The following is a 12,716-nucleotide window of genomic DNA, read 5'->3' on the forward strand; positions in this document are numbered from 1 at the left end:
AAAGCAGCAAAACACACACATACACACGTGTACAATATACTATGCACAGATATCTTTGAATGGGTTCCTGAAAATCTCCAGGTGACTACACAAAGCCAGAGCTCATACAGTGTCAACATCTCAAACACAGTGCATTTAGTACAGCATCAAAAAGTCCCACATTTTGGTCTTGCTGTCCTAGCCCCATCACAACTCACTCAGACTCACACTAGCAAGGGTATCCCAAAATGTCTGCAAATTATCAGGCTGGCCAGCAAGCAACTTTAGCCTCTGCAAGGACAACGTCCAACAAGAATTTAAAAATGATCTATATTCAATAGGAATTTACCAACTCTTTGAAAAACTAGAAAATATGACTCATAATCATGGAAAATAAGTGAACAGAAACAGACACAGAAAAGATATTATGGAAACCACTGAAAAAATAAGTTGTTAATCATGTGCTTCTGGATTGAAGAAAAAAATCAATATATTGAGAAATAAATAGAACATATTTTATAATGAAATTTGTTGAGCATCAAATGTGTGAGATGCATATCTCACTGGAAAATACAGAAAAAAATAGATAGTGCAGAAGAAGAAAATCAGTGAGCTTGAAATATTATCAACAGGGGGCTTGGCGCAGTACCTAGTGGCTAAAGTGCTTGCCTTGCATGCACCAGGATCCCATATGGCTGCTGGTTCTAATCCCGGTGGCCCCGCTTCCCATCCAGTCTCTTGTTTGTGGCCTGGGAGAGGAGTTGAGGATGGTGAATCAGTGGATGGAAGATCTTTCTCTCTGTCTCTTCTCCTTTCTGTATATCTGCCTTTCCAACAAAAATGAATAAAATCTTTAAAAATATCTCAACAGATCATGTCTAGACACTGAGCAGAAAAGTCAAGGAAATAAAATCAGAGTGGGCCAGTATATGCACCCATCATATTTACAATTATTTTTGCAAATTGAGGAGGAGCTGCATAAAGTACTTAAGAAAATAGCAGCTAGGTTTGTTTTGTTTTGTTTTTACCAAATAGGGAGATTTTTTTTTTAATGTTCAATGCATCTGAAGGAAGATGAAACCCAATTAAAAACACACTAATATGCAAGTAAGTTATAGGAAACAGTTATAAAGAAAATATGTATTAAACCACAAGAAGTAAAAACACACATTATCTCCTTGTAAATTGTCAGAAGGATTGCAGGCAACTCATCAGAACAAAAAAAGAGAGAAGAAAGAAACAATGGAGCATATTTTGTGCTTCTAGAAAATAAAACCAAGCCAAGCAAAAGAAAATCCTCAACTTACACAAATAAAACAAACAAAAAATCCTTCAAAAGTAAAGATAAAGTTTCAAGAAAACAAAGTGTTGGGAATATTTATCAGCAATCTTATACTTCTAAATAACACATCAATCACAAAAATGACATATTAAGCTAATCAGAAAATATTTTGACTCAAATGAAGATGCAAACACTGCAAGCTCAAATTTAGAAAAAGCTAACATTGCAATTGAAAATAAATTTATTACTCTAATTTATTACATTTTCAAAATGAGAAAATTTAATGATCCGTATCTCAAGTCACCTAAGAAAATTAGAAAATCAGCTAACGATAAGGCTGTATAAAAGAAATGATAAAGCTAAGACAGTAAGTTTCTTCACAACATTCATTAAAATTGATATAATTCTTGAAAGAGATATTAAGTATAGCACAAAAACACCATTTCATTAGTAATGCTACTACTGAAGTAGGATGCCAATATTATGAAATTTCCTTATGCAGAAATTTCTATTTCTATTAAAACATTAATATATTATTTATATCGACATGTATATCAGTATTTATATTTATACAAAATATTTATATTGAATTTATCTTAAATTTTAATGTTCATATTAAATAATTCAGAAATGTCCCATTATCTACTAGAGTTTTAACGGACAGGGAAAAATCTACTTCTGGTTAGCATCATTAGTTCATTCCATGAACCGCTGAATAAATTAACTGAAAGCATACGCCAAATTTCAGAAAGCATAAAGTCAACATTAGCCAAATGCCAAACCCAGGCTTAGGCATTACAAGAATGCAGTATATCTAGGGTGCCATTGTGGCTTCGTAGATGGAGATGGCGTTTACCATGCCATCGTTGGAGGTTAATTCCAGCCCAGCTTGCTCTGCTTCTGATCCATCTCATTTCAAATATGCCTGAGAAAGCAGTGGATATTTGCTACCCATGTGCAATTTCAGGCTCTTGATTTCAGCCTTGTCCAGCTCTGTTTCAGGCCTTAGATTTATTGATTTGAAAGGCAGAGTGATGGAGAGAGTGATAGAGGCACAGTTAGAGGCAGAGAAAAACCTTCAGCTTGCTGGGTTGAAGGTCTCTCTAAAGGGGTGTAATGCCCCAAGCTGTGTCTATTTGGAGCCTGGAACCAGGAGCTTCTTTCAGTAATCCATTTGCCTTTGCTTTTCTCAGTCTACAGGAAAAGAGCTAGATTAAAACTGGAGCATCTGGAGTATGAAATGGTGTCCAGGGAGAAAGCCAGCCTTAGAACTGGTGACTTCATTCACTATTCCAAAGTGCTGGTCCCAAATAAACATATCTTCCAGGAAGTAAAGAGGAAATTCTCTGATTTTGAATTTAAATGTAAAATATCTAGATATTAGAAAATCAAAAGTAGCTGTTATTCAAAGGATGCTGCATTATAATTACATGAAGTTTTCCCAAGATTTCCATTGTTCCTACAATCCACTGATTATTGTAAGTTGCCACATTGCACTGACCACAGTGAATTTAGAAGAATTGCATTTGATAAAATTGAAAAATAGTAATAAACTAAGAAAATTTACTCGGCAATGCAAATATAGAAAAGAAAGCCGTCAGATTGACAAATGGTATCCAGCCCGCAAAATTACACCAATTGACACAGCTTTTCCCAAGGACTGGGAATGAACTTTTTGAACAACATTGTCTTAGAGGAATTTATAAAATACATAAGAAAATGTTCTTGGGCCCGGCGCGGGGGCGCAGTGGTTAAGGTCCTCGCCTTGCACGCCCAGGATCCCATATGGGCGCCGGAACTAAAAAAATTTGTTATGATTACAAATATAAATCAGTACAGAAAATTATTCTCCAATACAAAATTATATAGCGCTTTGAAATACCATTTAAAAATAGCATCAGAGGTGGACGTCTTACTCAGTGGTTATAATGTATCTTGAGAGAGCTGCAATTTGTATCAAAACTCTACTTATGATTTCAAGTACAGGTGTAGAGTCCCCTTGGAGGCAGCAACTGATGGCGGTAAAGGTTGGGTTTCTGCCGCACGGTGAGAGACCCAGACTGTGTTCTGGGCTCATGACTTCATCTTGGCTCAGCCTTGTGATTGCAGACATTTCAGAAAAGAAACAGCAGATAACAGAGTTCTCTTTGTTGTTGCATTGGTCTGTCTGTCTCTCCCTGACTTTTTTTTCCTGTCACAAAAGTAAAAGTAAGGTAAACATTTCAATTATAGATGATACAATAACCTCAGTGTCCAATATCTAGGACATATACATAAATCCTCTAAAATGAAAGTAATAAAATATGGGTGAAGGAAGTTTAAACATAAATGATATTGGCATACACGGGTGTGTTCATACATGGGAAAGTTTCCCCAAGTAAATTTGTAGATGCAATATATTTATTAATATTGCTTATGATTTTATTAAAGCAGTTTTTATAAAAATCAGCAGTATCTCAAATTCTATTGAATCCTTCACTAGTTTTTTTCACTTCAGATTATTTAATATTTCTATATCTTTGTCTATAATTTTTGAAAATTATATAACATGCCCATGATTTTTATGCCTCACTGGACACCACAATCATAGTTTTAATCACTACTATAATGTCTTTATCCTTGTGTTACATCATCTGTGTCAACTCTCTCTTGTTTTTATTAATTAATGTTCTTATCCAGGATTTTTGTATCTTATGAGTGCCATCTCATTTGGTGTTGATTAATTTTTCTTCTTTTGAATGTTCTGAAACGCAATAAAAATATGGGAAAATCTGCATTTTATAGACAAAAAGGCTTATTTTTATGTAGAGAGAATATTTTGTTCAAATGAGATAGTGTGGGGAAAAACTGAGAAATGAATGACAGTTTAGCTGGTGCCCAGCACAGCACTTGCCAAACAGTGGCCACTGGGTAACTGTTGGCCTGATTCTTGACTAATGCATGGCAGACAGCTATTTATGGTGGTGTTTTTGGTTTACAGAGTATTTTCTATTGGAAAGCAATTCTGTGCTAAAGGAAGTTGTCTTGAGGAAGAAGATTGTAAAGTCAGAAATTAAAATCCTCCACATTGACGACTATGGTAAAGTTTTGTGCATGCTACGTTTCTCAAGAATATCTTTCGCTACAACTTATAGCTATGCATTTAAACAATTCTCCGTCTTTAATATTTTGCTCTTTCTTTAAAAGAACTTCCTTTACAGTTATCCTTTCCCAAAGATTTTATGGACCGAAACCAGTATGCTCTTCTGCTAATCATGTAAGTATTTTACTATTTTTGAAATCAGACAATATAAAGCTTTTATAAACTTGCTAATGCCTTCTGTGATAGCATTCTGATCAGAATAACAGCTACAACCCTGTGTGTACACTCTATTGAGGCAGGTGTGGCTTGCATGAGATCCACTAGGAAACTCTCAGTGAATATCTGCTGAGATCAGTGATCTGTTGTACTTTCTGCCTCCCAAATAGAGTGACATGTTAACATGGGGAGGAATCCTAAAGGGCATGATTTATGGATTGTCTTCCTGGTAATTATGTGGTTGAAGAAATAAGCAGAAATTCATGATGTTTCCTTGTTAGAGGCAAGGCCAGCAAGAGGCAGCTCTCATTTTCATAAATGCTGGATTCTCTTTTTTTCACCTTGTCATTGACTTTGGTGTTTAATTTGCTCTATTTTCAGTGAAATTATAGTCTTTGTAAGTAATACTGGACACAGAAGCCCCGAACATATCATGGATAACTATCTTGATATTGATTTAGCTGTATATTCCTGAGAGTTCCTATTTTCTGTTTTAAGAACCCAGGTAGCATTATATTGCAGTGCTTAAAATCATCTAGAATTACATCTAGAGTCTGCGTGGGAGAACAGAAAGGAAATAACATTATTCCCTGTGATTACAGATTGTAAAGGATAAGTAATCAGTTTATGAAATTGTGCTGCATGAGTTCCAAGTTGAATTTCACCATTCCCTGGCTGGTTGTCCTAGGGAAAGTTATTTAACTTTTGCAAAGCTCAGTTACTCTAAGTATTAGATAATTATTACTACAGAATGCATGTTTCAAAATTGCTTTAGATTAAATGAAGTGCATCATATAAAGTTTTTTGTACAGTGTCTCACACATGATTCATATAATGATTGGGATTATAATCCATTCTCTTTTGCATAAATAGCACCATGTTTATTTGAATATTTTCTTTTTAAAAATTTATTTACTTTTTAATACCATTGTATTATGTGACAGTTTTATAGGTACTGGGATTCCCACTACTCCTCCCATAACCCTCACCCCATGGTGAATTCCTCCACCTTGCTGCATGAGCACAGTTCAAGTTCAGTTGAGATTCCTTCATTGCAAGCATATACCAAGCATATTTCATATTTTTTTTGTGATACAGATTGAGGACCATAGCAATACTTTCTATCCTACCCACCCTCCTGCCCATATTTCCCACACACTTCCTGATTTATCTTATCCTGGTTTTCGCAATGGCACATCCCCCCCCCCTTTTTTTTTCACAATCCCAGGCTTAATACTCTATTAGGTGAAAAAATCAATACCTAGAAAGTAGGAAAAAAATCACCTGCTGTTTATTAGAAGTGTAGACATTGGCTAGAAGCAGTAATCACATTCCACTCATATAGATTAGATCAATGTGCTTTTTTGTGTTGGTTATCACAGATCATAGAAAGCATATGAAATTTGTTTTGGTTATTGGTTTTTTTTCACAAAGCATAATAGTTTCCAATTGAATCCATTTAGTTACAAAAGAAGTATTTCATTCCTTTTTATGCCTAACAATATTCTCTAGTATGTATGTGATTATGTATAGTATCTATGTATCTTTATGTTTTGAGATAAAGGCATCTAAAAATTGCTATAATTTTCCAGATATATACATATGTATATATGTATACATAGACACATGTGCATACATATATGTGTATATTTTCTTCTACATATACATACACATTTATGAATATGCAAATATATATGGTTTTGTTTATACAGTCATTAGTTGATGGGCTTCTCTGAGTTGATTCCATGATTCCATATCTTGGTTATTGTGAATTAAGCTACTATAAACATGAGGGTACACATGATTTTCACGTATGCCGATTTATTTTCCTCAGAATCAGCTGGGGCTTGATCATACTATTTTCAGATTTCTGAAGAATGTCTTTATATATCTTCCATTTCAGTTACACTTGTTTATATTCCCACCAATAGGACTTCAGTGTTCCTTTTCGCTTACATCCTATTCAGCATCTATTGTTTTTCTGATTTTAAAATATTTTCATGTATAACAGCATAATTTTCCTTCATTTTAAAAAGTCAGATAAGGACAGAAGTAGTGATAAATTCCTTCTGTCAAGTCTGTGTTTATTCCTGATTCTACAATTTGGCTCCATGCATTTTTTCATTTCTGCACGATTCTCCTTTATCTCTACTTGCCAGAAAGATCTAACGATTCTTGCTGTCTTTACATCTCTTCTTTCACCTAGTTTTCTCCTTTTGGATTGATCTAAAAGTAAGATTTACTAGGGAAAGGGACCCTAGGCATCCCTCTTTGCCTTCTTTTTCTTCCAAATGGAAAGTGGAAGAGTTGGCTGTGGTTAAAACATGGCTCTCCACATGAACAGATGAGCAGGAGTACATGACACTTGCGTATCTCCTAGCACTAAAGGTGTGTCACTCGTTGGGTCAAGAGTGACATACTGTCGTCTTAGAAATGCCAACAGGCTCATCTGATGTCTGCTGTGGTCAGCTTGTTTTAGTTTGTGAGAGGAGAAGATGTACAAGAAATCTATTTGAGTATTTTTCTTGTTGAAATGGATATTAGGGTCCTTTTTAGGGTTAGGATAGTAAAGATTCTGATTTTAAAATTAAGTGATGCATGATTCAAATCAAAATCTACTTAATCTCTCTATGCTGCTGTGACCTTATGAATAGTTTAGATCTAATGTGTGAAAACAAACATAGAAGGATATATAGGTAGATAGATATACATACATACATATATCTGCATAAATCTGTTATTGTACTGTTTGGTAGGCCATAAACATTTCCACATTATACTGAGTTAATTAAAAACATAAGCATAATTTTCATTGTAGGTGATACCGCTTTTAAGTATATAAATGTACTAATATAATATGTAATTTAGGATCCATATATTTATTCAACGCATGATACCACTCATTCTGATAAAGCAGTACAACCAGCCTCATAAAATTTATGTGGCTGCTTTCATTTCTTTGAAGAATGAAAAGAAGTGCTAGAGAATGTCTAGTTATTTGTGCTTGTACATATTGCTTTTATTAAATATTAACTTATTCAAATTGCTTGGGTCTTCAAAGGTAAATTCTCAGGAGCTGTATATGATATAAAATGAAAAGCAAGCCAAGGATATTTTGTACATTTAATGTATAAAAAACTCTTTTAAATGATTTGATTATAACTGAGATATTTATGTTTGAAAACTTCTGTGGAACAAAATAACAGAAGTACAAAGTGATTTTTAAAAAAAAAATTTTAATGGACTGTAATTTAAATGCATACTTTCATTCTTCAGATTAAATCCTTTTTCAGCAACAAAGTGACTTTCGAGTCTGAAAATAATAATTACTGAAACGGTTTGTAAATGATCAGTTTGAGAGTGAAGAACAAATAATGCACTAATAAGTTGTGATTAAAAACATTAATTATAAATTAATACAACAGCTAACAGTGACTATTGCTTAAGTGAGATTATTGGTTGGTTCAGCTGTTTTGATGTCTCCTGTTTGCCTTTATTCTGTGCTGTGTATTGAAAAACAAGGAACTAAGCCATCAGTAGAGTTTGCATCTAACAAAGGATTCCATGATGAACAAAATATTTAGACTAATCAGGGCAGTGCCTTAGAGACTGAACAAAGATGGAGCCTTGAACAATAGATCTCTTGTAATTTGGAAGAGGAAGGCATCATTTACACATCATAAGAAACCTAAGAAGCATTTCCCTTACCGTGGGTTTTGGTTGCCTTTGTTCTCTATGAAGTCTTGATCTCTTGCACTTGAATTGCTTGTCCAACTCCACCCTCATTTGTCACATTCAGCAGGAAATTGAATGGAAGTACAGCATCAGGAACTTGAACTTATGTGGGAGGCAGCAACACTGGAGGAAGCTTTATTGCTGCCCCATAGTGCCGACCAACCCCACTGCTTATCTCTTGAATTTCATCTTATGACAGACACTTTTACTTCCTTCTGGGAACTGTGCTTCCTTAATCATGCTTATATATTTTTAACACTATCTTCCAAGGCCTTGAGTTTCTTTACCTATTCTCTCCCAAGGAATTCCTATTAATTCTTCATGATCTATTTCCAGATAGTTTTAACGGCAGTTTTATTGCAAATGTATAACAACATCAGAACACAGTTCTGATTAATTAATTAAATTGTAAATTAATTGAGTCCTGTTGTATGCTATGCTAAGAAATTATTTTTTTGACTGTTGTAGAATAAATGGCAGGAGTATTTAAGATAGCAGGGCTACATTTTGAGATACATGTTAATTAATTGGTACAATTAAATAAATAAATTAATTAATCAATTTTCTGTCTTTTCCATTAAACTATACAATTTTTTGTTAGTGAAAACTCCTTTGGTATGGGTGATGTTTCATTAAACTAACTGGTACATATTTTTTGTATTCGCTGAGTATTGAATGAGGAATGAATAAATAATCAAAGAGTGATTAGATACTAATTATAAACCTGTTATCAGTTAATGAAGGAAGCAAAGATGAGAAGAGAGAATCCAACAAATATTTGAAAGTTATTATTTATATAAAGCTAGTCTTTTGGATGATTCACTTTCTCTGCAGTTTAAATTCTCATTCTGCAAAATACAAGGTGAATTTCTCATTTTTCTTATGCTGCATCTTCATAATGTTGGCTATTGTGGGATGTTTATTGGGGGTGTATTTTGTTAGAGGTGATTTATGTTTGAGTGTTATATGTGTGTGATATGAGGATTATGAGATATTTTGTATAGTTGGTGTGGGTGGGTGATGGATTGGTAATTTTTGTGTAGGGGGGGGAATGTATATTAGGAATATGATTGTATATGTTTAAATAAGTTGATATTTTGAATTTTATTATGGATGGGGTGTTTTAAAGGTATATATAAGAAAGAATTTGAGGATATAAAAAATTTAAGGAAATGGAAAATGTTTGTGGGTGAATAAAAATTATAAATTAATTTTGTGTGATGCAATTGGTATTGATATTATGAAGTTGGGGAAGAGGGAATAGAGGTTGTTGGTTGTAATGTTTAATGTATTAGAATAAATTAGATTTGGGGATGGAGGGGGAGGTAGAAGATAGAAAATAAATTCAAATGGTAGATATTTGGTTAGTGATTTAATATGTAAGGAGTATAGAGTGTTTGGTAGTTGTGTTGTATGAGAAGTAAAAGTGATTTTTGTGTTTAATGGTGAGTTGGTATAGTGGTATTATTGTGATGAATTAGTGAAATAATGTGAAATTTTGGAGTATGTAGTTGGTTTGATGTGGGATGGTGGGTATATGAATTTGGTAGGAGATGAGTTGGGGGTGATGGGGGGGAGGGGAGATTGTTGGGTTGGAGGTATGAAAAAAATTTAAAGTAAGGTTGGGGTGAAGAATAGTGGTATAGGATTTGTATGATGGGGATTAATGTATGTTTATTATTAAATGTGTATGATTTGGTTGATGTATGGTTAGATAAATTGTGGTTGTAAAAAAAATAGGATAGTTTATTTGATGGGTTGGTTGGTGGTGAAATGAGATTAAGAATATATGATTGATTGTTTGTAGGTATAATTGGTATAAATTATTATTGCTTAGCTATGTAATGAGACCCAAAGTTTGAATTTTGTTTCTGAGTTTTTTGTGTTATTCATGCTCATTTAAATGGATGGAAAAAGTGCCCAAAGAAAATGTGATCAAAGGAAATGATTAAGAGGAGAAAAGGCAGAAGCATTTAGTCTAGTAACACAAGGGGGAAAGGTGATCACTTCTGTTCATTTTTTAACCTGAACATATTTCACCTTGTTCTTTTATAATCTGATAACTTAAATGTCAGTATTAATTACTGCCCTTTAATTTGTATAAACTCTAATGGGATACATTAAAAAGGTGTCTTGCGGGGAAATCCAAAGTTAAATGAATATGGATATAACCTGAGTATAGCCTGTGTTACAATATCATCCTTAGTGATTCTTTTAAATTAAAACATGCACTTAGTTTTAGGCATTTCCTTGTATTAATTCAGTTCTTGGAATTTTTTTTACATCCTTAAACTGATATGATTTTCTGATTCACGTGGTTACATTAATGATGTCTACTCAAACCATAAAAGCTCACTGCGTATCTCATGGTATGCTATGCTACCGAATGCTTTTATCAGAGCTACTTCCTAATCTATGTCATTTTCAGGATTGCATGGTCATATATTGAATTGCTTATAGAAGAGTAACCTACATTTAAACCAGTCTTTGGTCAATATATTGTAAGTTCTAGAAAATCTTTGTAGGAATGTTAACTCTTATGAGTATAAAATGACTGTAAAAGATTAGAAAAAATAAAATACAGCTTTTTTCCTTGATAATCCTATAGAGGCTCATATTTGAGGAGCACATCAATGATGTTATGATATTGTAAGATTCCTCGCTATTCTGCCGCCTTCTTTCAGCCTGATATGAAGACATCAGGTTATAAGTTATATAAGGCTTTGTAACATATAGGCAAAATCAGTTACAAGATGCAAATTCTGATGAAAAGCAACTACATGTTTCTCCTATAAATACTTTCCTAGGACATGTGTATGATGCAAAATCATTCACTAAATGCTGTGAAACTTCTAGGATAAATGATACTTCAAAAGAAAACTCAGGCCAACACTTTAAACACAAAATTATGATCCAAATAATAAAATCCTTAATGAAATGTAAATTGTCCTAATACAGATCTCTAGAGTTAGACTTCTGTTTTCAGCCTTGATTTTGGTCCTTTGTGTTCTTGATTGAGGGTGCAGTCTTCTAGACTTTGCAAAGCTGACCTAAGTGTAGCCATTTTGATGCACTGTTTGAGTTTATATTATGTAGCCTTTCTAATTGAGGCTCTCAGTTGTCACTTAAGAGACAGAGGAGGTTTTCATAATGGTAGAAGCTGCTGGATGAACCACAGTTTACACCAAAGAAGTGTGCTTTGTTTAAATTTAGCTTTTTAAAAATAATCTCAGTATATTCCTAAGATATTCTCTTTGAATATTAATTTAATATTTTGTTATTGTGATATAACATATCTCAACTTAATATCACATCCAAAGTCTTAATGTCACACTAAATGAAGAATACAACAAATGAAAAAAAAGGTCCAATATTCAATAGGAATTTAGGCAAAAACTATAAGCAATAAATAAATGCCAAGATTCCACTCCTCTACAGTGAATTTTTATGATGGTCACAAATCATTAAAATTATAGTAGTACATAATTCTTAACATTGTGTTTGAAAAAGATTGCAATGAAATTTGAAAAAAAGACACTACCATGTAGACAGCAAAAAAAATTTTTTTAAAATTTTTCTTGTCTTTCTAATATAGCCTTTACTCAAAATAAGATTTCCAAAGAAAATTTGATCTTCTTGGAAAACAAAAAAAAAGAACAGATCTGAGTTTGTGCAGACAGGTCTCTACTTCTGAGAAGTGTTCGTCTTGGCTTTCCTGCTGTCCTGTCAGCAGTTGACTTCTTGACACCAGCAGCACCAGGCTTCTGTTTCTTCTGCATCACTCCAGGCTCCTTGTCTGCAGCCTCCTCCTGGCTTTCTTGCAGTGGCAGATTTGCTGCTGCCTTCTCAGAGTTTGTGATTCCTGGCCTGGCAAATAATAGTGTTCTGCCACATGATCTTTGCATAGAAGTTCAGTTTCTTTCATTTTTGCTTTTGGAGTTTTTCTTTGTTGTTGTTTTTATTTCTGTTTTTTTTTCAAATTTCATCTTTCACTCATAAGGGAGAATGTATAGAAAATCTTTAGCTTATTTCACTTGCCATCCTTCATTTTTAACTAAATGGATGGGTAGAATTACATTTATTGTTATAGCTGAGTAATTTTACACACAGGCACAGACACACACACTACAGCGTCTTTATCCATTAATCTGATTTCATTCTGGGCTACTGTAAATTGTGCTGCTATAGGTATGGTGCGATAGTTACCTCTTTGATACAGTGTATACATTTATTTTGCATATGTACACAGTAGTGGCGGTGCTGGGTAATTTGGGAATTCTATTTCTAGATTTTTTAAAAAGCGTTCATGCTGTTGTCCACAGTGGACCTAACCACTGCACCAAATGACCATTTTTAATCTTCTCTTATTCAAGACACTGCAAAGGACACGCAAACACATCTTTCGGATTTTTACTAAGTTCA

The 12,716-nt window shown here is 33.7% G+C and overlaps 1 protein-coding gene across 2 annotated transcripts in view; it reads left to right on the forward strand.

Moving 5' to 3' along the window:
• The window catches only part of DPP10 (dipeptidyl peptidase like 10), a 1,236,914-nt gene that overhangs the window by 1,200,121 nt on the left and 24,077 nt on the right, over nt 1–12,716 (forward strand). For both annotated transcript variants that reach the window (XM_040979106.1, XM_040979105.1), the window contains exons 18-19: nt 4,242–4,340; nt 4,448–4,517. In XM_040979106.1, the coding sequence (XP_040835040.1) occupies nt 4,242–4,340; nt 4,448–4,517 (169 nt within the window). The remainder of the gene's footprint in view (nt 1–4,241; nt 4,341–4,447; nt 4,518–12,716) is intronic.

The sequence above is a fragment of the Ochotona curzoniae genome, unplaced genomic scaffold (genome assembly GCF_017591425.1).
Source record: "Ochotona curzoniae isolate NIBS_2020 unplaced genomic scaffold, NIBS_Ocur_1.0 contig_3037, whole genome shotgun sequence".
NCBI lineage: Eukaryota > Metazoa > Chordata > Mammalia > Lagomorpha > Ochotonidae > Ochotona > Ochotona curzoniae.